General features: G+C 54.9%; 1 protein-coding gene across 1 annotated transcript in view; it reads right to left on the bottom strand.

Moving 5' to 3' along the window:
- Window positions 1–556: 556 nt before the first annotated feature.
- Window positions 557–23,935, bottom strand: part of DTX1 (deltex E3 ubiquitin ligase 1) — a 35,943-nt gene continuing 12,564 nt past the window's right edge. Inside the window, 9 exon segments of the mRNA XM_032472178.1 lie at window positions 557–1,840; window positions 2,563–2,652; window positions 2,746–2,907; window positions 3,002–3,160; window positions 3,713–3,774; window positions 4,039–4,200; window positions 4,563–4,599; window positions 4,601–4,625; window positions 17,579–18,263. Coding sequence (XP_032328069.1) covers window positions 1,616–1,840; window positions 2,563–2,652; window positions 2,746–2,907; window positions 3,002–3,160; window positions 3,713–3,774; window positions 4,039–4,200; window positions 4,563–4,599; window positions 4,601–4,625; window positions 17,579–18,263 — 1,607 coding nt within the window. The 3' untranslated portion in view covers window positions 557–1,615.

The raw sequence follows: 23,935 nt of genomic DNA, 5'->3' as shown, positions 1-23,935 counted from the left end.
CAGTGCTATACTGCAAGTGGCCAGCAGGGGTCGCGTGGAGCCTCAGCATCCACCACAGCAACCCAGCATCCTGGGATGTTGCAGAGGCTGACAGGAGGCATGCTGCCGATCCTGGGATATGTCCCTATCTCTCCTTGGGCAGAACCTGCTCCTCCAACCTGAGGGCAAGGGCTGGGGGGTTCGGAGGAGCTAATGATGGCATCCCCCAGCTCCTCCATATTTTCTTGGAGACTCTCAGCTCCCAGCCCGAGTTCCTTATTCCTAGTAATTGTACCAGGGAGCAGCCGTGTGCACTGCTTTGCACTTGTGCCTGAGAACGAAACTTTCCCCTCTGCCCTCTTGAGGACTAGCACTGGGAGGGTCTGCCTCTACCACCATCACACCCCCTGCCTGACCCAGGACAAGAAAAGTGTGGAGACCCTCCACCTCCAGCTGCCCAGTGCTGATGGGGTAATGGTCCTGGGTCAACATTTTGTTGCAAGCTCCCCCTTCGGATGGACCAGAGACCCTCAGAAAGAGCCACCCACTCCCCCTTCTTGACAGGAAAAGACCCAGCTGAGGAGGAGAAAGAGCGTTTATTTCTCCACCCACAGTGGGACTGGTAGATTTTCAAAAGAGCAATCACTGGCGTCCCTTTAAATCTTGGCTGACTTCCACCATGGCAGCCAATCAACAGAGGCGGAGCTGGTGAGTTGCCTGGGCAACAGGCCCCTGGTTGGCCGAGACTATCAGCCACCCCACTGCCCACTCCCAAGGAAAGGGAAATGGACTCTTTGCTGTCCAGTCTGCTTTTTAAACCTGCTGGCCTAAGGTAGGCCTCCTCGTCTCGCTCCTGAAGCCAGAAGCTCCTCCAGCCTTTTGATCTTGTTGTTGGTAGGGACTTGGGTGGGGAGGAAAGGAAAACAGTGCCTTTATCAGGTACAGACATAAGGCCTGGGGATGGGAGGGGAGAAGGAGGTGGTCAGGGTCCCAGAAGGATGAAGAGACACAAGCACAAAATAAGATTCTTCTAGTCCCTCTGTCTGCCCGCCCCTTTGCAAAACTGCTGAATAATCTGGGGGCTTTCCCTTCGTGGGCCCACAATTGCCTGTCAGTGGGTGGCAGAGATAGAGGGAGGCTATCTGTCCCCCCCCCAAGTGGCCCTCTGTCCCCTGCTGGAGCCCCACCAGGCCCCCAAGTGCCGGACCTGAGTCGTCCTGCTTGCAGACAAGCCTGTACAGCTGACAAAGATGGGACTCCACATGGGAGTATCACAGGGGTCTCTCCATCTCTCCCCCCACTCTGGGGATAAGTAGAGGCACGTGGGTGTGCGTGCATGTGTTCAACAGGACACCTGTGTTTGTGTGAGGGAGTGGGGCTCTGTCTTTCTGATAGGGAGGTTGCTGTGGTTTCCGGTACACTCTGGCGACCCTCTTGGGGAGTAATTGGTCAGAGCCCGCGGGCCCGCCATCCTCCCATCATCCCAACTGCCACCAGCCAAATCCCCGGATCGCTTCTGGCCCCTCCCACAGGCTCCTCCCCAGACCTGAGCCCGGGCTGCCAGGGCACACCTGGCGCAGGAAGGCATGTGGCGGACCAGGGGCAAAGCAGGAGGGAGAGTGGGCAGCCTCGGGCCTCAGGCCTTGGCCACGGCCTCAGACACACCCTGGGCTGTGAGCTCGGCCAGCACGTTGTCTAGGTAGCTAGCGTCCGGGTAGCCATGGCCCGTGAGGTTGGATCCAAACTCCGTCTTGTGGTGGATCTCGTTCCACACCACGGTGTCCGACTCGCCGGTCGTGTTGGATGTGCCGATGGTGAAGATGAGTCTCCGCTCCCAGGCGGTGATGAGCAGCCTCAGCACCTGGAGGGCGGGGGTGGGGTGGGGCGGGGCGGGGTGGGTGGAGGTCACGGGCAGCCCCGCCCCCAGCTTGAGTCCCTCCAACCCGCCTCCCTCTCTCCCTGACCACACTGGTTCCTCCGCAGGATTCCCTGTAGCTGCCCGGCTTGGCCACTTCCTTCCCTAGACTGACTCCCACTCTGAGCAACCCCAGTAAAAGCTCCTTCCATGGTATTTGCCTGTTTCTTTGAGGGGAAGGGTCCGAAGCTGATGGTCCTCAGCTGTGTTTGGTTCAGACCTCACACTATATTAAATAGCCACTTCGTGACTTCATTGGCAGTATTTGAAAACCTGGTGATTTCACATGAAAATCGGAATTTCTGGACTCTCTTGAAAAACAAAAAGTAAAAGTAGACAACCTCTAGCAGGGTAGTGAAGAGCCTAGACTTCTTGGGTTCAAATCCAGGCTCCACCACTTACTAGCTTTGTGATCTTGGGCTAGTGGCTTGCCCTCTCTGAGCCTGCATTTCTTTATCTCTGAAATGGGGTCAAGACCTTGACCTCAGCAGGCTGGTAAATGAGATGAGGTGTGTGAGGGGACCAGCAGGGCCAGGCGCGCGCGCACACACACACACACACACAACACACGTGGTTATGGTCGATACTGGTGCTGGGACTGGGGAGAACGGGGACCACAGGCCAAGCTGATGGTGGCTGGGGCCCAGCCTGCTCCTCACAGCACCCACCTTCCGGCCCTTCTCGTTGTTGGGCAGATAGCAGTGGCGTGGGAAGCCTCTTGCAGTGAACTTCTTGCCTGGATTTGGGTGCTCAGGGCCCTGTGGGGAGGGGCAGCAGGGGCTTGAACTACAGACAGCAGTTGGGGGGGGTGTCTCTGGAGGGTTCAGAGGAGTCGGGGTCTGAGGGCTCACCTGGATGCCAGTGGGGATGTCGTAGACGATGCGGATGGTCTGGGTGTCAGCGAAGCCGGGCAGCGAGTGAGGGATGAGGTGAAACTCCATCTTCCCAGGTGGCTGAGTGCCCGTCTTCTCCCCATAGATGGCCTTGCAGGTGGGGCACTGCAGGCTGCCATCCTGGGGCGGGGGGGGGGGGTCGTGAGGTCCCCAGGTGCCCTGGCCCCGCCCAGTCCTCCTGCCAACTCCCCACCTGCTGCCCCACCCGGCCCACCTTGTTGCCATTGGAGTACATGGCCACGAGGCACAGCAGGTGGTACATGTGACCGCAGCGGCCCAGGCGGCCAACCAGCTCTGGTCGCACGACCTTGTGCCGAAGAACGCCGTCATAGCCAGAGGCTGTGACCAGACGCTCCATGCAGATGGTGCAGTCCTGAGGGAGGGGAGGGGGCACAGACGGGAGACTGAGAACTGGGGAGGGTGGGGCACCCCCCTGCCGGGGGTCAGTACTTCCCCTACATAGGGGCCAGACCCCAACCTCCCAAGGGCAGCAGACCACCCCCTCTCTGGCACCCATTAGTCAAAGGGAGAAGCCCACCCCCAGCCTCCACCCCAATTCAGATACCTGGCAGAGGAAGAGCTGGCTCCCTCACGCCCCCCTCTAGTGGGATTAAAGGCTTAGCTATTGAAAGCAAAACTTAAACACATTTGGCGGAAAATATGGGTGAAAATAAGATGCAAAAACTGTTAAGCATCAAAAGATTGATAATTGTGATTCTGCTTAATGTCAGCATTTCTGTTTATCAAAAGATTTTATCGTAAAGAAAGTGAGACGGCAAACCCACAACAAACTGGGGGAAGAGACTGTAACCCATAGAAACAGGAGGAATTTGTATCACGGGAGAGGCGGGGCAGGCTGGGCTCTCCATCTCTGGAGGCGAGGCCTGCCTGCCCTCCGCCCAGGTACCCTCCCCTAGGGGCTCACCTCATCAGGTGGGTTCTTCACTTTCTGTGTGTACCTTCGAACCACATCCTCGGGGTTCTTACCTGCAAGGACAGAGGAGTGGGGTAGGCTTGAGGGTACCCAGAGTCTAGCCTTGAGGGCTTGGCTCAGGACAGGGTCAGGGGTCAGCAGGGTGGGGTCAGGAGCTTAGGGGATGGCAGGAGTCACGTTTGATGTCATGGGAGTTGGTGGCGGATAGGGTCAGGGAACGGGAGCTGAGATGGGGTCATAAGTCCTAAGAACAAATTGGAGGTCAGGGGTCAAGGCTTAATGGGGTTAAGTTCAGGGGTCGGGTGTGGAGGGCGTACTCTTTTTGAGGTGCTTCTTCTTGGTCTTGCGGCACACCCCGGGCACGCCTGGCACAGGCTTGACGTCGCTCTTGCTCACGGGTGGGGGGTGCAGGATGGGCTTGGGGGCCCGCGTCAGGCACACGGGCAGCCCGGCGGCGCAGAGCAGGATCCCGGTCATCCCTGAGGGGGCGGCTGGGACAGTTAGTGGGCGGGGCACTCGTCCTGGCCCCGCCCGCCCTGCGCTCCCGTCCTGGAGTGGACTCCTGGGGGTCTCCCCCCAGAATCCTCCCTCCTGGTGCTCCTAGAAATCCTCAGATGGGTGGGTGAGGTGCCCCCTGGGCCCTGTCACTCAGCCCCACCCAAGGCTGAAGCCAAGTGGAGTGCCTTCTGCGGTCCCCGCCCCCAGTGTTACGGCCCAATGGTAGGGGGCGTTTCCTCTGGGCCCTGCCCACCATCCCCGTTAGGGGGCGGAGTCACGGGGGCAGGCGGGGCTGTCTCCTCGTGGGCCCCGCCCTTCTTTCCTGTCCCGGCCTGGACCTCACCTGCCAGGGCGGGGTGAACTGGCCCCGTACCATTCAAGGTTCTTCACCGGGAGCGCGGGGACCCTGAGGGGAGAAGAGAAGAGGCTGCAGCCCCCTCACACCAGAAGATCAGGGGACCGTGGGATGCCTTCGGCTCTGGCTAGTGGGCGTGCTCCGACCCCTGTGTGCCTGTCCCAGTCATCTGGAACGACCACCAGCGAACACCATTCCTACTTGACATCCTTCTATTATGGGGTGCGGTGTGACCAGGACCTCTGTCCCGGTGATAATGGAATGTACCCTAGACTTAGTACTGACTCTCCCCCATTCCACTGCCGGCACCCTCCCTGGTGAGAACACTCGGCTTGCAACTGCTCCCTCGCGTTGGCCACCGTGCCTGAAACCCAACTGTTAGTGATTTAGCTATTCCAGCTTCTCTTACAGTTTGCTATGAGGATCACTGATCCCCATAAGAAGTTCTGGGGAAGGATTTAGCGGTCAGTTAGGAAATACTTCACTGTCTTCCACTTGGAAATTCACAACATACATGAGTACTTATTAAAGGCTCTGATAAGTCCTGCCTCTGATAAGGCAATATGGTTAGCGATGGTAAATACCGGTTTTCCAAAGACATTTGATGATGAACATTTTCCCCCTCTGGAATATTTACTGATGTCAGTTCCTGTGACCAAGGCATTGTCCCCTCTTCAAATGAAGAGTCCTTAGGAAGATGTAACCTGCTTCTGCTCTTTGCCCTTCCTTCCAAAGAGGCACATCATCGCACCTCTCGTGAGTCTGTTTCCCCATCAGTAAAATGGGGATAACATGATGCCTCCTTCATGTTTGCTGTGAAGAGTCAATGACATTCTACATGGCAAGGGCTGAGCACAGTTCCTGGGACCTAATAAAGACTCTGACAGCTTTAATCGTCATCACCATCGCTGTGTAATCCTAGTTGAGTAATTTCACCTCTTGCACCTCTGCCCACCAAGTCACGGTGTACCTTCTCTCCACGTTGGAAAGTACTGCAGTCATAAGCTTAGGAGAGTCACTTAACCTCTGCGATCCTCAGTTTCCTGAACTGTAAAATGGGGATGCTAATACTACGTCACCTGTAAGGTTGTCGGGAGGGCTGAAGGGGGAAGCCTGCTGTGACACGCACAGTGTGCCTGCCTGAGTCTTCAGGACTTTGGCGCTCAGTTACGTAGGTGAACTGATAACTTGCTGTTGCTGGGCATGGGACCTTGGGTGGGTAAGTTTTGATGAAGAGAAGGAATGTAGTGAAAGCCAGGGGGCAGGGACCTGGGGGATGCGCCAGGAGGAAGTGCAGGCAGGGATCGGGGCAGTGACAGCCGGGGAAGGAGCTGCTCCGGCCCCCTTTGCCCACCTGCTAAGGTCTGAGTCTGGCCAGTGCTGCCTGGTCACCTGCCCTTGGCAGGCACAGTCGGCACCAGGGAGCTGGCTGGAAAGTGTCTTTAAGCAAATGGTACGCTTGGCAGGCTTGTGGGCTGCTGCAGTGGATCCAGAAACACACATTCTCACCCCGGAGAAACGTGGACTATAGATTCATGTGCACGTATACGTAGGGGACATGGCACAAGATACGGATACACACACACATACATGGAGAACACTGCGAAAACAGGCACACACCCCTGAAGACATGCCCCCCACACATGTACACACAGACACACACACTGCAGGGAACACATGACAGATATACGGACACACAACCCAGGAACCCCTCTCCCTGTTCTCAGATACAGATACAGACCCACATATACTTGGGGAATAGGCCACACACGTTTGCACAAAAACACACAAACACACACATCTTGGGAATAGACACCATGCACACACACATACAGAGATACACACAGACACACCTCAGGAAGCACACCCCATGAACACACACAGGTTCAGACAGACACACATGGAGAACACCACACAAACAGGTACACAGACACTCCAGGGAACACGCCACACACACGGATACCCACGTGGGCACATTTTGAGGACACTCAGTTGGACAGGAGAAGCCAGCTCATGGGGAGTGGTACCCCCGCTCCCACCCCTCGCCACAGCTGCCTCTCCCCCACATTCGGGGAAAATGCACCTTAGTCCTCACGACCACCCAGCAGTCTGCAGCCTGCAAAGGGACACTGCCACCTGCACATGGGGACATGTGCAGGCACGATGACCCACACTGCATGTGGGGACACACAGACACGACGCACACTTCCCCACATTGACATGTAAACACTAGGCTGAGAGACTCACGCTTTGCACAAAGTCACACACACAGTAACACACACACACACACACACACACACACACACACACACGCACACACGCACGCACTGCACACAACCCTCCACTCTCTGGCTACCCAGGCATACACCAGGTCGGCTGGGACCCCCCTCCCAGACCCCTCTGGGTGGGGGCATCTGAAGCAGACAGTTGGGTCACTGACCACTTGGTGACTTGGGGTTGCTGAACACAGCTCCTGAAGGAGGTGCAGTGGAGGGCAGGGACCATGGGGCCCCCAGGTCTGGACAGCTGAGTTGGGTGGGCGGAAGATGCTATGTCTCAGTTCCCCCATCTATAATGGGGATTCAGTCTTGTGAAGGTTCAATGAGTTAAAACATGTAAAGCTCATAGTTTGGTGCAGGGGTGAGAGTGCAGGTGTCCTGTTTTCGTCCTTCTAGCAGCCTGCTGGGACCCAAGGGATGGGGGCTGAGTATCCACCTGACCCTTCTTAGGATCTGTCATAATCTTCCAGGACCTTCCTGGGGGACCACCACCCTATAGGAAAGCATGGTGGCAGCTCCAGCTTCTCCTCTTCCTGCCCTGTCCTTCAAAACACTTCTAGTCTAGATACACTGTTAAGGTCCTCTACATATCTAGGTCTCCCCCATCCTTTCTTCCTTCCTTCTCTCCTCTCTCATGAGGAAAACATCCTTCCTTCTCTCCAGGGCTATCTGTAAAATGGGTGGAAAGAAATGTCTTTAGCACTCATACCACCACTTCTTGTCTCATACCGGTGGCAGACATCACTAATCCATCACAGCACTTGAGCAGAATCATCAGCACAGCTCTCCAGGTAGCCTTTATCAATCAGCAAGGACAGTTTGCTACCCCACATCTATACAATGTCCAAAGTCTGGTCCAGCTCATGACCCTGGTCTTGCTGAGCCTTTGGGCAAGGAGTTAGGCAGCGTGAGGGGCAGAAAGGGAATATTCTAGATTTCAGCAGCCCTACAATCTCTGTCACCTTTAAAAACCACAGAGCTCTGGGTTACAAAAATCAGTCTTGCTCCTGGGAGGAGGGTTGTGAGTGGGGCGTGATGGTGGGGCTGTTTTTTATTTACCTATCACCAACTGAGGGACAGTCCCTGAGTGGCCCCCAGCCTCTCTCAATCTGCAGGCCCCCTGCGAGAACCCAGGGTAGCAGGGTTCCCACGACGCCAGAGCGTGGGAGCCACGCAGGCCCCCTTTTGATGTGGGATGCGCTGTTTCCTCCGAGTCAGTGAGAACATCCTCCTGCCCTGGACAGGAGACCGCTGCCCGCAGGCCTCCCGGAAAGGGGGCTGGCCTTCATTCTCTGCTCCACCCTCTTGGGGCCCCTCCTGGCAAAGGGTCACAGGAATCCTTCAGGCTTTTGACACCTGCTCTGAACAGAGCTAGGCCTGGCTGCCGCAGGGCAGAGATGGGTCCCGCTGCCTTGCCCACCCTCAGCATCTGATCCTTTTCCTTCTCTGCTCTCAATGCCCTGTGGCTCCCACCTCGCTCTGAGTAAAATCCAACCTCTTTACCCTACGCCATATAGCCAGTACCTTACCCCTTGAACTCTGTTTCCCTCGTGCTCACCCCTCACCCACTCCTTTCCAGCCTCCCTGGCCTCTGTGACATTCTGCAAACATGCTTGGTGCATCCTCACCCCAGGGCCTTTGCACTTGCTGATTCCTCTCCCAGAATGCTCTTCCCCAGATATCTTCATGCTTTGCTCCCTCACTTAACACAAGTTTCTGCTCAAATGTCACTTATCAGAGATCTTCCCTGCCACTTCATTCTGGAGAAGCTTCTGTCTTTGCTCTTACCTTTTTTTTTTTTTTTGTCATAGCACTAATCACGACCTGATATTTTAAAGTCTTTGGCATGACCAGGCCTTTCCAGCCTCTGTAACCTCCTCTCCTATGCCGTCCAGTTCTCTACTCCAGACACCTCTGCTGTTGCTCTAAAATGCTGAGTGTCGTCTTCTTTGGAGAGCTTTGCACTGGCTGTGCCCCCGGCCTGAGGCTCTTCCCGCAGATGCTGAATGGCTCACTTGGGTCTTCTGCAACGCTACCTCTCAGAGAGACCTCCCTTACACTAGTACACAGCACATAATAGGTGTTCAAGAAACGCTTGTTGCATGAATGAGGAAAGAAGGCTGGATCTTGTGGGGATGTTCCGAGCAGACGGCCGTGCACGCGTGCTCAGGCATAGTCTCCCCACGCATTTTTTGCACATCTCGGAAGTGAACCTTGCAGCAGGTGTCCCAGAGATGCGCTTCTGCAGCCTCTGGCCCCTCAGAGATTCTCTGCCAACATTCATTCTAAAGTGAGCATGCTAAGTTGGCATCCTGTGGGAACAGCCTGGGCAAACTTTCTCTAAGAAATTCCCAGAAATACTGCCCATCCAACTCTAGGCAGAGATTCCACGGCAAGGTTCTGGGGAACCCAGACATTTCCTGGAAACTGTCGCAGTGAATGTGCCACACAGAGACGGGCCGTGGGCACCCTCAGGGGTCAGTCATTCCCAGAGCTCACAGGTCCCAGTCTCTGCTGTAGAGTTTCAATTCTTCATCTAATCGCCCCAACAAGCCTGTGATATCCCGTTCTATAGAGAGTGAAACTGAGGCACAGAGAGGTGAAGTAACTTGCCAGTAAGTGATAGAGCCTGATTTGAGCCCAGGATGTCACGCTATACTAAACCCAGTTCTCTCACCCTGGCTTAGATACTGAGACAGGAGGCTGTATCTGAGAAAAAAAATCTCCCCAAGATGAGTCTGGGAAAGAGAGATGGGGTGTTTGGCTCCCCTCTCTTTCCTTAGTCAAGGAAGAGCAAACAGAGATGCCTCGTACCTGCTCTGGCTGGCAGGCAATGTTCAAAGGCAGGATGAGATAACGCACAGAGATTTTTCCTAGTTGCTGTTCCTCACACTCTTCCCTGCCCTTTCCTGTCTGGGTGCCTTTGTCACACGGTTCCCCCTCCCTGTCCATACTATCTATTCCCAATTCACATCTTCCTTCTGAAGACAGGTTCAAAGGTCACTGTCTTCATGAGGCTTTTTCTGATCTACTTCAAGCAAAATCCATAACTGTGCCTTCTCTGAATTCCCAGGGGACTGTGTTTATCCTTTTTTGAGGACACAGACATTTCCTGTCTTGCTTTCTAGTTGTGTAAGTCCACTCCCACCTCTTCCACCAGACTGAGAGCTTCTGGAAATGTATCTGACCCAACTCTGTGATCCCAGGACTGAGGGTGAAACTTGGTACAAACGGTAAGTACTGAATGGAATAGTTGAGCCAAATAAGGAATTGGTCTACTAGTTCTCTGGTCTCTTTGTGGGGGTTGGGGGTGGCTAGTGTCCTTAGAGACAGTAGTTCTAACACCAAATGTGCCTCAGAGACCAGGTTGGAGCAGGGATGGTGAATATATGACATGTGTACGATTACTGCCCATCCGGCATCCATGGCAGGCATCACCAATCAATCCCAGCACTCCTTTCCACTAAGCTAAAAATGTAACTTCAGACTCCCCTCAAGAGCACTCCAGGAAGTCATCTCCATTCAAGCAGGGGTGGCACATGACCTGAAATCTATTTGTCATTTATCTTGCAGATGATGGGACTGAGGCCCAGAGAGGGGAAGTGACTTCACTAAGGTCACCCAGCTGGTTAGTGGTGCAGCTGGCACCAGGTCCTGGAGTTTCTGAGTCAGAGACCAGGGCTGAGCCCACCAGGCTGATCCGTGGGGCCATGTGGAGTTGAGCCTGCTGCAGCCTTTGACCTGGACCCTGGAGCTGGCTCAGGCCTGCGAGGGCTACACCAGGCACTGCCCAAGTTGGATACCTTTGCCTGTTCTGGCCTCTGGTCTCCGTCCCAGGCAACTAGGGGGTTCAGGACCCCAGGGATGCAGGAAGCCATACTGATACTCCCTTTAGGGCAGCTGATTTTCTATCCATCTACCTAGGCTGGCCTCCCTCCCCTCCCTGACCCCTGCAGGCTCCAGGCCTGTCACATCCTCTGATGATGGTTTCAGGTCCCCTGATTGGGCCCCAGGTGCCCTCTGGACACCTGACACTTACCCAGCGGCCCCTTGGGGAACTTTAGGAGGCTCAGGCCTCGGTCATTTGGGTCCAAGTGGGTGAGAAGGGGTCAGAAGTGAGAGCACCATGTCACAGGGAGAAGGAAGTTCAAGTTCCCTAGGTCTGCTCCTGCCTCCTGCCCCCAATCAGTGCCCACTCCTCCCCTTCCTGAACCCCTGACCCCCACAGTCCTGGGGCCAACCAGGTCTCCACGCCCACTCCCTCTGCAGAGCCCGAGGGCTAAGAACATCACAGTGAGCTCCAGGGAGCTGGGGTGCCCCAGGGGTCCAGCAAAATCCCACAAACCATCAACGGCTGCCATCTGGGGGCCTTGCTCACTTCCCCTTTTCTCACTCCAGCACCTCCTGGGCTGCCTGGACAAGCCACTGAGCTTCTATGGGCGTCAGTTTTCCCTCTGTCAAATGGGACCTCTCACCTCTGACCCCGCCCACTCCCAGGGATTCAAGGGTACAAAAGTCCCCTGGAGAGAGATTTTGAGGGGTGGTTGTCATTTAGGGCCCAGGTTTATCCAGAGGCCTGGGGGCCTCCAGGTCACCCTCCCCCACCCTCCCTGGTCTCCCAGCCCAGCCAGTGCAGAGCTTGCTCTCAGCTGGATGGAGCCCAGGCGAAGGAAGGGAGGGCAGGGGAGGGCTGGCGGTTCCCACGGCCTGGGGCTGCCACGTATAGGCAGGAGTGTGTGGTTTGGCCTCCCAGGGAGCGGGGCAGGAAGTGCTTCAGGTCTGGGGTTGGGGGGGATGGGGGTGTTTGGTCTGACCTTGTGGTGAGGCACTGGGGGAGCCCAGTGACAGGAGAGGCAGTTACAGCCACTTCAGGGTAGGGAGGCCAGGAAAAGGGGGAGCAGGCCAGAGGCCCCGTGGGGACACAGTGAGGGCGAGACTTTACGTGTCGTGCCTTTTGGGGCTTTGCTTTTTCTGAAGCATTTAAATGTAATACCTACTAAAGAGCTGGAGAAACAAAACGGGGATCCTTTAAAACATAAACGTCAAATCACTGCTGGAAATAAAAAGGAAAACACTCAAACATACCTACCACATCAAAGCCCACCTCCCCAGATCGTCTCCAGATCCAGAGCGAACCTGTGACAACAAAGTCCCACCAGTCTGTCGCCAGCTCACAACCCTGCTGGCTCCCATTGCACGGGGAACAAAAGCCAAAGTCCTCATCACAGCCTTCGGGGCTCCACAGGCCCCATTTCATCTCTGACCTCCTCTCCCACCAGACGTCCCCTGTATCCTCTCCAGCCACACTAGCTGCCTCCAACAAACCAGGCCTGCTCCTGCCCCAGGGCCTTTGCACAAGCTGTTCCCTCTGTTTGCATTGCTCTCTCCTCAGTTCTCTGCGTGGCTTGCTTCTCAACCTCCATTCACTCCCTTCTCAAATGTGAGATTCTCAGTGAGGCCTCTTCTGACCACTTTATTTACAATTAACATCCCTCCCACCAACTCCCTACACCTGTCCCTTCTTTATTTTTTCTCTGTAGTAGTCACTACTCTCTCCCATGTTCTAGAATTTATTTTGTCTCTCACTAGAATATGAGCTCTGGGATGGCAGGGATTGTCTGTTTTGTTCATTGCTGTATCCCCAGGGCCCCAGACAGCACCTGGCACACAGTAGTTGCTCAACACATTTGGTTAACGAATTAAACAACAGCCAAACACAGGCTGTAAGGAAGGTGAAAAGAAACAGTAAATGGGGGAAAGATGATAGCTGCAGGGTTCATACCCTTAATGCAGAGAGAACGCTTGAAAATCAGTAAGGAAGCAATAAACAGCCCAGGAGACGGATAAGCAAAAGGAACAGGCAAGGAGGAATCACTGATGGCCACTAAACAGCAAGAGGTGCTCAGGCTAAGAACCAGAGGTATGAAAACTCTAATGGCATCTCTATGGCACCGATTAAGTTGGCGACATTGTACTAATCTGATAGGGATGTCCAGGGGTGCGGGACAGGTGGGAGGGCAGGGAGGGAGGCACCCTCTTCCACTGCTGGGGCAGATGTATATCAGTACAGACTTGAAAATACAGGCACTTTGATATCTGCCCTCATGTTGGCCTGTGTTGCCAGCCCCCCTTCACAGGTGCAAAAACCGAGGACCAGAGAAGGCAATGAGCCCCACCGGAGTCCCACAGTGGGAGGAGATGCCTGAGCTGGGCCCAAACTCAGCCTGTCTGGGTTCATCCACTCCCTGGGCTCCCCAACACCATGTGGAATCAGGGCTGGGTATCTGATTCCACCTGGGACTCTGGCCTGAAACTTGGAGAGGGTGGACGGGTATGGGGCACCCCAATACCCTGACTGATTGGGGTTTTTGAATGAGTCCTAATCACAGTGACTTTGAGCAAGTGCGAGCCTTTCAGGGCCTCAGTTTCCTCATCTGAAAAATGGGGATAACAGGACCTGCCTCCTTGGGTTTTGTGTGCATTAAGACAGGCGATACATGTAAACGCTGCGAAATGAAGCCTGGGACATAGTGATCGCTCAGTAAGTGGAAACAGGCCTGCAGCTGTCCCCCACCCTCTCCCCTCCACCACATGGGGTGGAAACTCTGAGTCGGCCCCACAGCTGTGTTTCAAAGTGCTGGACGCTGCCCTCTCAGGAGACAGGGCGGATCTTCCCCACCCCTGTGTGTCTGTCCCCCAGGCCCAGGCTGCCAGCTGGCTTCCCGCCCCGTCACAGGGGTGAGTGGAAAAACCCCGGCCCCAGGGACACTCTGGCCCCACTGGCTGTGTGGTCTGGGGGCAAGTCACTGCTCCTCTCTGGACCTCTGTCCTGAGATGACAATGGGAGGTGAGAAGGATGACAAAGAGTGATGTGAGAGTCCACTCCTCTCTTGTACACCGATCATACATGGCAATTTTAAATGCATTTGCCATCAGCTCTGCTGAGCCAGCACCTGTGAATGGTGGTGATTTTTAGCTCCGTTTGGCAGATGGGAAAACTGAGGCCAGGGAGCCAAAGCCAAGTGCCTCTCTGCAGGGGAGAGGGAGGGGGAGAGAGGAGGGAGAAGGGGGAGAGAGAGTGGCTGAGAGGGAAAGAGAACGGCCGGAGAGAAGGAGCAAGAGACAGACAGAGACAGGGAGACATAGTCCCAAGGGGATACAGAGAGACTGAGAGGCTGAAACTCAAAAAGCTGTAACAGGAGAGTCACAGAGACATTGCTATGGGTTGAACTGTGGCCCCCCCTTGAAATCAAGTGTTGAAGTCCCTGAAACCCCAGCTATTTTAGAGACAGGGTCTTTGCAGAGGTGATCAAGTTAAAATGAGGTTATTAGGGTGGGCCCTAACCCTTATGACTGGTGTCCTTATAAAGAGGAAACTGGGACACAGGTGCAGAGGCTAGCCCATGGGAGACACAGGGAGAAGGGGCCCATCTGAAAACCCAGGAGAGAGCCCTGACGAGGAACCGACCCTGCAGCCCCCAGAACTGTGAGACAATACATTTCTTTTGTTTGAGCCCCCCAGTCTTTGGCACCGGGCAGACTGACAGACACAAACACAGAGGCGGAGAGACCGTGGGAAGGGTTATGAGATGCCCTTGGGGTTTGGGAACCAGGAAGGAGGTGGGGAGCCTGGCTGCCTGCCTCAGAGTCCACAGCCTTTTCCCCTCATAGGCTGCACCTGGGTCTCGGTTGCCTTGGCAACGGGAAGCTTCAGCCTGGAGGAACCAGGGTCTACCATCCCCATGCCTCCTTCCTCCCACTCCCCTCACCCAGCGGCAGACTCCACTGTGTCCTGCACCCACCCCCAACCCTTGCTCTGAGCCAGGGGTATTTTTAGCTGGAGTTTCTGGGAGATGAGGGTTGTGGGGCCTTGACACAGACCTGTCTGGCTGAGGAGGGTCTGTTGGAGGGGCAGAGGTGAGACTGGGGAGGATCTGCATGGCTGGGGAGGGATGAGGGAGCCCTTGTGAGCCCCCCATACCTCCTTTCCAGGAACATATCTGGTCTCAGAGAGGGTAAGAAACAGCCCAGGAAGAGGAGGGGGAGTGATACAGACTGGGTGGAGGGCACATGGCTGGGAAGCAGCAGGCAGGCAGATCAGAGGAGGATGTGTTTAAATATCAGCACACCCAGGGAGAAATCTTTCTTCTCCCCACAGCCCTCTTGAGCTCAAGCACACTCTATAGCTCCCCACTGCTGCCAGCACCAAGGCCAGGCTCCCCTGAGGCTCCACAATGTGGCAAAAATCTCAGCCCTTACTGTTCCACCAGGGAGCCTCCATCGCTGCGTGGTCTCCACACCTGCTGGATTCATCCCCACCCCAGCCCCTTTGCACTGGCAGTGCCCCTGCCCGGCACTTCACCTCCTGCCCTCCTCACACCTCTAGCCCTTTCCTGAACCTGCCATGTCCTTCACGCCCCATTGAAGTTATACACACTGTTCCCTCTGCCTGGAACAGCCTCTCTCCGGGTCTGGCTACCTTCTCAGCAGGGTCTGCCTTGACTACGCCATTCCCTCTCGCCCACACCACCCTGTCCCTCCACCTCCCCAAGCACTTCCCTCTCTCTCCAGCAATTGTGTTCATTTACTTGCTCACTTGTTGTCTGTCTGTCAGTTCGGACCCCTATTATCTTGTTCAGCTCTGTGAACACACACCCACAGTACAGATTTGGAGAACTGATATTAAGCAATCAAAGCTGAGTAATTCTCAGCTGGCCCTAAAACAGTGGTTTTCAATAATTTCATCAATGACAGAAAAATTCATTTCACCTGGGAACCCATTACACACATGTAGAAATAATGCAAAAAGTTCATGGAACAATTTTTACTGTTACTATGTATGACACATGCTAATATATTCTATTCTATTTCATTCCATTCTATTCCCAGAAAATTCTGGCTACAGCCTTCTGATTTCATAATCTACTAGTGTGTTACAACACACAGCCTTGGAGAGAAGGTTCTCGAATTCTTGCCGCAAAGGTCCCTGGGACTTTCCTGGTCCTGCCCCTCCCACATTTACTCCAACTTGCTGTTCCACTCTTCTTTGTCATTCTGGGGCCCTCCAGCCTTCCCTCTTCATAGGGGAGCCAGAGCCAGGTAGCTATGTACAAGGAGGCATAAGGAGTACCCGTCTGTGATGCCCAGGCGGGCAAGTCCCTCCCACAACATTTCCCAAAGAGGCTTTCTCCAACCTCCTTAGGTCTCCTCTCTGGGCCTGCAGGAGGCGTGACCTGGAGGGGAAGGGGAAGGGGCAGGGAGGCAGGCAGGTGGCAGCTACTGTGGTCTGTTCCATGGAAGATTACGCTCCCCCCAAACCCCACATCGACCCTCCTCCTGCATCACAAGAGTAGTCCTAACAGCGACCGCGGGACTATCGCCGTGTGCAAGCGCTACGTTCAGGCTCACAGCTCCCATTTGACAGATGATGAAACTGAGGCTCAGTGAAGGCAAGGGACTTGTCCAAGATCTCACGGTTCAGGAGTGGCTGCCAAGAGGGGATCTGAACCCAAGCAGTTAGTCTCTCAAAGGGACAGAAGGCAGATAGAGCAGCCTAATTCAGGGTCCCTCCCCTTCCCCAGGCCTGTGTCCCTGGGTGAAAGGGGAGGCCTGGATGTGATGACCTCAAAGGCTGTCTCCAGGCCTGACTTGTGCCAAACTCAGGTCAGCATGGTTGCTATGCATTCATACAAGCAAGCAGAGCTGGCTCTCGGTGCCTGCTCTTCCTCTTTGGCCCCCAACCCACCCCCATCTGCTCTTGGCCCTTCTGGTCTCTCTCAGGGTCAAGGTCTTTGCTCCTCCCTCTCACGATCAATCCCTCAGGGTCTGGTCCTCTGCTGGGATTAACCGAATCTGGGCTCCAGGGACGGCAGCTGACAGGCTCACTGGAGCCTGGACGCCTTAACGCAGGGACTTTCAAAGCTGGGATGACCCCGGTTCCCTTCCTCAGTGAACAGAAGAGATTCCAAAAAGGGCTGCTTTGGTTAAAACAAGAGCGGAGAGGCTGGCCCCTTTGTGCCTGACTTCTTAGCCACCACCCTCTCCTGCCACTATCCCAGGTCGCCCCAGGAGTCCCTGAAGCTTGAAAACCATGGTATTAGCCTCAATTAGTAACGATATTTCAGGTGCTGCCTGGAGGCAAAATATTTTGGACAAGGGGCTAATGCCTGTTTGAGCCTCCACCTGAGATGGGTATGGCCTGGGGCCGGAATGGAAGCCCTCTAAAAATTCAAAGACAACACGGCACAGACTCTGGAATCCACAAGTCTGAATTCCAGTCCAGGCTTCCACCTGGGTGGCCCTCAGAAGGTACCATACCTCTCCCAGCCTCAGTCTCCCAATCTGTAACAAGGGCATGGTAGAATTTGGGGGAGGGGGTAATAGATGAGGTGGTGTAGATAAAGAGTTTAGCAAGTAATAAACATGGACTAGACACCATTATTGTTCTTGCTGTGGCCCCATCACTTGTGAATTGCGTGATCTTGGAGATGTCAGTAACCCTTCCTCTGCTTCATTTCCTCATCTGTATATTGGGGATGATGGTGGTTCTTATCTCGTAGAGTCCTTATGCCAGGAGATACATGAGCGTTAAGGTGCTGAGTCCATGCTTAGCATAAAGTGAATACTTAATAGATGCTAAATATTACTTATGATTATTAGAATTATTGTAATTCTTTGTTCCTAGCCCCGGTGGGCAGCCACCCCTGCACCCTGGGCCCGGCTTACCCCGGCGGGATGGAGGCGCGTGCGCTCACGCCGGTGACGCGCTGGGGCCCAGGCCGGTTGAGGTTGTTCTGCCCCGGGGTGGGCGCGCCGCCGGGGGCGCTCGGACTCCGCGGGGGCGCCCCGGGGAGCTGCGCGGGCTCGGCGGGGCAGGCGGCGGGCGCGGCCCAGAGAGCGGCGCCGGCGAAGGTGGCGCTGGGGCGCACGGCGAGCGTGCCCGGCGGCCCTCCGGGCGGCTGCGGGGGCTGCGGCGGCGGCGGCGCGGGGGGCGCTTTGCGGCGCTGCGAGGCCAGGATGGCGTTGGACGCGGCGCGCGTGCTGTTGACCAGCAGGCACTGCTGGCACGAGCAGGGCTGGCCCGAGCTGGAGCCCACGGGCCACGACTGCGACTTGGGGATGGAGCCCACGGTGAGCGGATAGGCGAGGTCCAGGCGGCGGCGCAGGCGGCGGCGCCGGCGGGTCTGGCGGTTCATCTGCGACATGCTGTTAAAGTAGATGAGGTAGCAGAAGCCGAGCGACGAGAGGTCGAGCCACGGGTGCTGCTTCTCGTAGGCGTTCTGGATGGTGATGCAGATGTCCATGTCGTAGGCCGTCCACGCGCCGCCGTCGTTCTCCCATTCCCACACGATGCCCTTGCCCGGCGCCGACGACGGGTCGTAGAAGTTGCGCCGCACCGGCCGCATGGTGCCTGTGCTCACAAGGGGGACGGGAGTCAGGACAGGAGGACGGTTAGCATCCGCGGCCGGCGGGGGCAGGCAGGAGTGCGGATCAGGACGGGCCGGCCCGAGGGGCGGGGGACAACACAGAGGGTCAGCCCGGGCTGGAGGGGCAGTACAGGCAGGGGCGAGGCTGAGGGTCAGCACATATGGGGCGAAAGGAGTGCAGGGTGGGAGCGGAAGGTCAAGGAAGGAGGGGAGCGTGTAAGACAGCACGGAGCTGCAAATCAGCGAGTTGGGCAGGGGATGAAAGTTGCCCCCACCTCTCAGGGGTCTACACAAGCACCGAACCAGTGGCTGTCAACAGTCCTGGGGGGAAGGGCCAAGGGGGTGTGGGGGCTGTTCAGACAAAGAAGTGAGGGGAGCAGAGTTTGCACCTGGCGTGAGGGCAGGGATCAACAGGGGCCATGACCGTGCAGACACCAGTATCAGGCAATCCTTTCTCTCATTAGTTCACTCACTCAATTATTTGATCATCAATCCATCCATTAGCTGATTACTTCAAGCACAAGTTCATTTATGCAAAGGATCATTCTTTCATTAGCTCATTCATTTATTCATGCCTTGGGTCATGCATGCATGTGTTCCTCAGTTCATTCATTCAGTAATTCTTTTCATTTGCTCATTGACCCATGCCTGCCTGCTGTCATTACACCTGCATTTATTCACCATTTCATTCATTCCTTCATTTACCACCATCCTGTTTTAAAATGTGCACCCCCTTTCCCCTCTCTCCTTCCCTCCTCCGTTTTCTCCATATGGTATACTTTATATTTCACATATTTATCTTGTTTTCTGTCTGTCTCCTCCCACTAGAATGTCACTGCCACAAGGCAGAGACTTTGTTTTATTCATTGCTGTATCCCCAGCGCCTGCACACAGTAAGTGCTCACTACGTATTTGCTGAATGTGTGAATGAATTCATTAGTTCAGACACTGATCCATTTTGGGTTTGGTTATTTTTATTCCTTCATGCCTTTTGCTACCCGTGCATTGGTCCATTCCTGCACCCCCTTATTTATTTCTTTTTTCATGTATCGGTTTGTTTATTTGATCCTTCTTGTAGCAAACATGCTGCCTGTCTGCGCTGTGGAGGGCTTCACTTGAAATGAACATGAACACCAGCCAGGTGGGTATTCATGCCTCTCACTTGAAAAACAGAGGCACTGAGGTTTTGCTCCCAACCTCTGCTCCATGTTTCTCAACTCTAGATGCTTCCTGAGAGCAAGGCTCCATGGACACTGGGTTAAACAGAGATAACCAAGGTCCAGGCTGCAGAACTTCTCAGTGCCTTTAGCCTGCTATATGCCTTGGGGCCAGTGTAAAGATACTCTTTTTCAGGGTTCACTTGGCACACTTGCAGGAGGGCTGCTCGCCTGACTGCTCCTCAACTGTGGGCAAGTCCCTTAAGTCTCCCTAAGTCTCGTGGCCCCATCTCAAAAATGAAGGTGATGCTAATCCATGAGCCACCCCTCCCCCCTCACACAGGGCTGCTGGGAGGATTCAGTGAGAACAGCCACAGAGCACTGGGTCTGGGTGGGGCACCAGGGCTGGGAGGCAGACTGACCTCATTTCAAGTCCTATCTGCCCAACTTTCCAGCTCTGTGTCTGTGGTCAGGTGACTCAATGGCTCTGAGCCTCAGTTTTCTCATCTCTAAAATGGGCATAAGCAGACTGTTCTTATGAGGTTGTTCAAAGAATCAATCAAGACAAATACTCTCTCTACTCTGATGATTCCAATATCCTCTCCCCCGACAGCCAGACTTGTGTACCCAGCTGCTTCCTCAGCACCCATCCCTGCAGGTCCCCCTGATTATCCCCCACCCCAAACCTGCTCCTCCTCATTGCAGTTACTGGCATCTCCATCCTTCCAGCTGCTCAAGTCCCCAACCCCCAGTCCTTGGACCCATCCCTGACTTCTTACCTCATACCCCGCATCCAATCTATTAGTAAATCCAGTTGCCTCTGTCTTCAAATACATCCCACGTCTGACTGCTTTGCCCTCTCACCACTGCACTGAATCTACCTGGTCCAAACCACTGTGTCTCTCCTGCCTGGATCACTGCAATAGACTCATGACTGGTCTCCCTTTCTGCTGTCTATTTCCCAGGATGGCAGCCAGAGGGTTCAATGTAAGTCAGAACACACTCTCCTTCAGCTCAAAATTCTCCCATGGTTCCCTGCTTACTTGCAGTCCAAGTCCTGGCCATGACCGACAGAGTTTGCCGTGTCATCTATAAAGTTCCTACAAAGTCCCACGGGTCTACAGAGCCCCCCCTTTTACTCAATCCACTCCAGCCACTCTGGCCTACTTGCTGCTGCTCAAACATCCCCACATCCCAAGCAATGTCCATCCTCAGGGCCTCTGCACCTGCTGTTTCCTCTGCCTGGAATATGCCCAGGCCACTCCCAGATGTTCTCCCAGTTTCCTCCCTCCTTTCTTTTAGGTCTCTGTTCAGTTGTCACCTCTTTGGAAAGACCTTCCCAGACCCCCCTTCCACTGGCCTCCCGCTGTCATCCTCTCCTCTTGCTCTGTTTCTCTACCGGGCGCTCAGCACTACCTGCGTGATACATTCACCTGCAGACTTTCTTTACTCTCTGTCTCCTCCCACTCGGCTGTTGGCCCACGAGGCCAGGGGTCCTGCCTGCTTTGCTCACTGCTGTATCCCCTGTGCCTAGCAAGGTGCCTGGCACGCAGTGGGTCCTCCCTACAGGGAGGCATTTCCATTGTTAATTGGCACAACCCCAGGGGGCTGGCCCAGGGGTGTGCAGCCAGATGGATGGGGACCCATCGTGGTCCATCCTGAGGCCCCCTTCCGCCCCTGCCTTGCTCAGGCCTCTCTCTCCTGGGCACAGACTCTATCTTACCTTCACTTGGGTCCCTACCCAAGGGTGAAACAGCTTGTCCTCTGCTCTCTCTTCTGTTTGAATCCCAAGGTCTACAGGCTACCGTGCCCCCTGTCGACTGAGAACTGGGGAAATTAGGGCTCAGAGCTGTTGCTGTAAAGAGAGAGGCACAGTGGGCCTGGGGTCCCCGGGCTCCCATAATGTTCCAGTCAATCATATGAAACCTTCCTCTGGGCTTCTGAGGCAGCCTCATTCTGATGTCTGCTTTATCATTTTAATTGAGTGTACGCATATTGATTTTTTCCTTGACAGCGTTGTTCTTCCAAGGCAGGCCTGAGAGGGGATTAGTGAGAGGGAAGCTCCAGGATCCTGAGTCCTGGTTTTCCCCTCCCAGAGCCTCAGTTTCCCCATCTGCAAAATGAGGGCTCGTGACAGATGACTTTCAGGTCCAGTGTGCCTGAAGTATCGTCATTAAGCCTCGTGGTAAGGGTTAAGGCACAGTGATACCTGGAAAGTGTAACCCCTAGATGGGAAGGGAAGGGGTGCAACTTTCTATATTTAAACCACCTCTGTGTGCCAAGTCTTGAGCTGGGCAGGGCAGGCTCAGGGGTGGGAGGTGCAGAGTGAAATGGCTGAGAGAAACAACTCAGAAGTCTCACAGGCCATGTGCAAATCCTGGCTCCACCTATAGCCTCAGTGTCCTCATCTGTCAGATGGGGGTATTTATACCTACCCCAAAGAATTACTGTGGGACAAAGTAAGATAATGCATGCTATAGGTGCTTAGCAGAGCACTTGGCTATGGTAAGGGCTCCATGAATGTTAGTTAAGATGCTGTTATTACTACATACCTTACCCACATTTACCCTCTCCCAGCTCTTGTTCACTCGGCAAACTCCTATTCATGCAACAAAACCCTCCACATGCCCACCTCGTCTAGGAAGCGCTTTTCTGTTCTGCTGCTATAGCTAACACGTGCAGCTTTTTATTGCTTGTCTATCCTTGCACTGTCATCAAATTACTCATTTTTGTTCTTCATCTCTCTCAATAGTATGACTTTCAGGAGGACAAGTATCTGTGTTCGTGTTCCCACACCAGGCACAAAGCCTGGCGCAAAGGAGGTGTCTGCAACTGAACAGGCAACCTACTTGGCATAGGTCAGGGCTCAGAGAGACTGAGAAAGAGGAGGGGTTGTTCTTGATGGAGATCAAATACAGACTGGAGCAGGGACCAAAGCACACACAGAGTACCCAGGGTGGGGGGGACAGGGTTCCAAAGGTCAGCGTTGGCCAGCTCTGCAACAAAGGGCTCTGGGAGCTCCTCCCGGCCAGGTCAGGGCCAGCCGGACCAGGCATCCCTCTCTCCAGGGCTCTATTTACCAGATATCGATTTTCCTGCCTGTTTACTGGTAGTTATTAAAGGCTGCGTCCCTAGAGTCCTTTTCAAACGAGATCGGAACCTGGAGAGCTGGAGTAATTAGGGCAGCTGCTGTCCTGCCCGCCAGGCCCCGCACCCCGCAGCGCCCAGAGCTGCCAGCCTGCCCACCCGCCCGTCCACCTCCCCGGCTCATGCTGGCGGGGGACCAGCCGAGGGGGGCCAGCTGGTTCCCCAGTGACCTGCCTGGGCCTCGATCTTGAGATTTCCAAGGGAGCAGCAGCAGAAACAATCTTTCTCCTCCCCAGTGGCCTTGGCCTAGATTTTCAGCCAGAACAATGGGTCTAAGATGGGGCTGGAGGTTCTTTAGCCTGGGAGACGGGAGGGCCTCAGACTGGTGGCCTGGACGCATGGCTGGTGGACTTTCTAACATCCACCAGCCCTGCCGGGTCCACTCCCCTCCTCCAGGCCTCACAGGCACCCAGCTGCGCTGGCCACCCGGGTCTGCGTCCCCATGGCAGTTAGGAACCTGTGTCAAGCACGTACTATTCTGGGCCTGTTTCTGTGTGTGCTTTTGTTCTCTGTCCCCCCTACCCCCTCCTTAGTTACTTAGGAATGTTTGGTTGAAAAATTCCAATCTTGTTCCAGCTGAACTGAGGGGAAAGGGGTTTCGGCCAAATGTCAGCTGGAGGATTGCAGGAGATGGGCCCCCGGAGACCGGGTGGTGTGGGGGCGGCCGCAGCCACTGCAGCCAGTGACCAGTTCATGCCCGGGGCAGAGACAACCAAAGAGAGATGGAGATACTGGAGGAGAGAGAGACAGGGAGAGACACACATGCCCGGAGAGGCCAAGATCAAAATGGGAAATGCTAAGGCAGCTACAAGGAGAGTCCAGGGGGTTAAAGAGACAAACAAAATCCTGAAACCTAGGGACTGAGACAGTCATGGACAGTCAGGGAGAACAAGGGGCCAGGCCAAGAGACAGGAAGGAGCGGAGAGGAGAGACCATGGGGGCCGACCGTTCTGCGGCAGTAACAGTAAGGCTGACTTGGCCTGAGTACCCACTATGTGCCAGAGGCTGTGCTCAGCACTTTTCCTGCACTAACTCATTTCACCCTCACACGGTTCCTTCCAGGGAGGGACCAGAATTATTCCTGTTTGACAGGAGGCAACGGAGGTCCCAGAAAAGTGAAATCTTGGGAGGGTTGAGGATGAGGCTTGCTTCATGGAGTAAAGGAAAGGCCAGGATGGACGGGTTCTAAGGAGTTTAACTCAGTCAAGTGGTCGCTCAGGCTAGGATACCTCGAGCGACAGGGAACTCACCACCTAAGCTTTGCCCTCAGTTGTTTCGCTATGAGAGGTTTCTGCCTGGAGAACGTGGTCCTGGTCTGACCCCTCTGTCTGAAGGTTGGGTGTGTGGATGTC

This window comes from Camelus ferus, chromosome 32 (genome assembly GCF_009834535.1).
Source record: "Camelus ferus isolate YT-003-E chromosome 32, BCGSAC_Cfer_1.0, whole genome shotgun sequence".
NCBI lineage: Eukaryota > Metazoa > Chordata > Mammalia > Artiodactyla > Camelidae > Camelus > Camelus ferus.
The sequence above is the reverse complement of the archived record's forward strand: the minus strand, read 5'-3'. Positions and strand labels throughout refer to the sequence as shown.